This window comes from Entamoeba dispar, genomic scaffold (genome assembly GCF_000209125.1).
Source record: "Entamoeba dispar SAW760 scf_1105229459151 genomic scaffold, whole genome shotgun sequence".
Lineage (NCBI taxonomy): Eukaryota > Evosea > Mastigamoebida > Endamoebidae > Entamoeba > Entamoeba dispar.
This window is the reverse complement of record NW_001853549.1, coordinates 4,177-5,767: the sequence shown is the minus strand read 5'-3', so window position 1 is coordinate 5,767 and position 1,591 is coordinate 4,177. Positions and strand designations below refer to the sequence as shown.

Genomic DNA, 1,591 nt, shown 5'->3' with positions numbered 1-1,591 from the left:
GTGTGATTTAATATGTTCTATGTTTATTATAATAATTTCAAGAGTTAAATAATTGATATTTTTAATAATAAGTGATTGTATTATTTTAATGAAATATAATTGTAATTTTTGTAGTTATGTTTTTATTAATTCTTTGTATTAATCAGTTTATTGTTAATACTACATATTTATTTTAGATTAATTCTTTCAAATTATTATATCTTTTCTTCATATTAGTTATCTTTTATTAATCTTGTTTTTATTGTATTATTTATTTGTGTATGATAATATTGTTTGTTTCTATTAGAATTATTGTTAAAATAATATGACGATGAGGTTGAATAAAATAATTCATATTATGGTTGTAAATATGATGGTAGTTAGAGTTATGATAGTGTTAATGAAATTATGTTCATATGAATAATACTTATTCTCATTCTTCTATTCTTTGGATTTGTTGTTTGATATGCTTTCTCCTTATTTTATTGTATGTTTGTGATTTCTCTTTGAATAATTCTCTTAATCATAAAGAATACATTTAATCCAAAATAAAAAGAAAATACATAAAAAAGGAAAAACATACTGATAAAAATGAAGAAGAGAAAGAAAAGAATAAACAAGAAATAAGAGTTGTAATTTGTAGAGTAGTAGAAAGAAAAAAGAATGATGAAAGTAGATAGAAAGGATATTTCATATTATTTATATTATTTCATTTGTCATTCTTTTTATTTCATTTTGGATTATTTACTATTAATATTCTTCTTATTTTATTGTTTTATAACCATTTGAGAATGTGTATTTTATTTTGTTGTATTCTTTTAAATCATTTATTTAGTTTATTTGTTTTTCTTATCATTTTTATCTTTATTATTTCTTTAATACGTTGTAACTTATTAAAAATACTTGATTTATTTATTTCATTTATGAATATTTGATATTCTTTATTCATCTTTTCTATAATCTCATCTCTTCTTTCTATATTTTCACTTAATGTTATTGCTTTATTATACCATTCTTTTGCTCTTCTATTATCTTGTTTATATCTACTTTTATTTCCTTTATTCCAACTAATTCCCATTAACCACTCAATTTCTTTTTTCGGGTATATTCCGTCTGTGCTTTTAATCATTGTTATTGCTTTATCTATCATATCAAGTATTTCTTCATCATCACTTTCATTTATTATTTCTCGAATAATTCGTGATAATCTAACTCCATCAACTTCATTTCTTTTACATATCATTGACATACCACTCTTTAAACATTTGATTCCATATGTTTTATATCCATTTTCAATACAACTCATCCCAACCATTTCAAGTACTCAACTATTTGTTCCTATTCTAAGTAATTTTGTAATTGCTTCATCTATTCCTTCTTCTTTGATAATACATATTTTTACTTCAACTGTGATTAACAATTCTTCTTTCTGAAAAAGTAAATTATTTTTATTTTATTATTTCATCATTAAATATTGAATATTAATATGTTTAATAACATATTCATTGTTTAATTTCATTTATTTTTCAAATGTATCAAATATTATATTTGTAAATTTAATAATAATGATGTTATTGAATCATATAATATTTATTATATATTTAATATTATA

The 1,591-nt window shown here is 19.9% G+C and overlaps 1 protein-coding gene across 1 annotated transcript, besides 6 other annotated features; it reads right to left on the bottom strand.

Moving 5' to 3' along the window:
* The first annotated feature begins 22 nt into the window (after window positions 1-22).
* Window positions 23-110: a sequence feature (AT_rich).
* A 119-nt stretch (window positions 111-229) lies between these two features.
* Window positions 230-330: a repeat region.
* Window positions 331-524: 194 nt separating this feature from the next.
* Window positions 525-610: a microsatellite.
* A 55-nt stretch (window positions 611-665) lies between these two features.
* Window positions 666-848: a microsatellite.
* On the bottom strand, window positions 803-1,294 carry EDI_271480 (uncharacterized protein; the record flags this gene model as incomplete). The annotated part of the gene is made up of 1 exon (XM_001735461.1): window positions 803-1,294. The coding sequence occupies one exon, from the start codon at window positions 1,292-1,294 to the stop codon at window positions 803-805; it is 492 nt and encodes a 163-aa protein (XP_001735513.1).
* Window positions 1,295-1,417: 123 nt separating this feature from the next.
* Window positions 1,418-1,441: a sequence feature (AT_rich).
* A 15-nt stretch (window positions 1,442-1,456) lies between these two features.
* Window positions 1,457-1,591: part of a sequence feature (AT_rich) that runs on past the window's edge.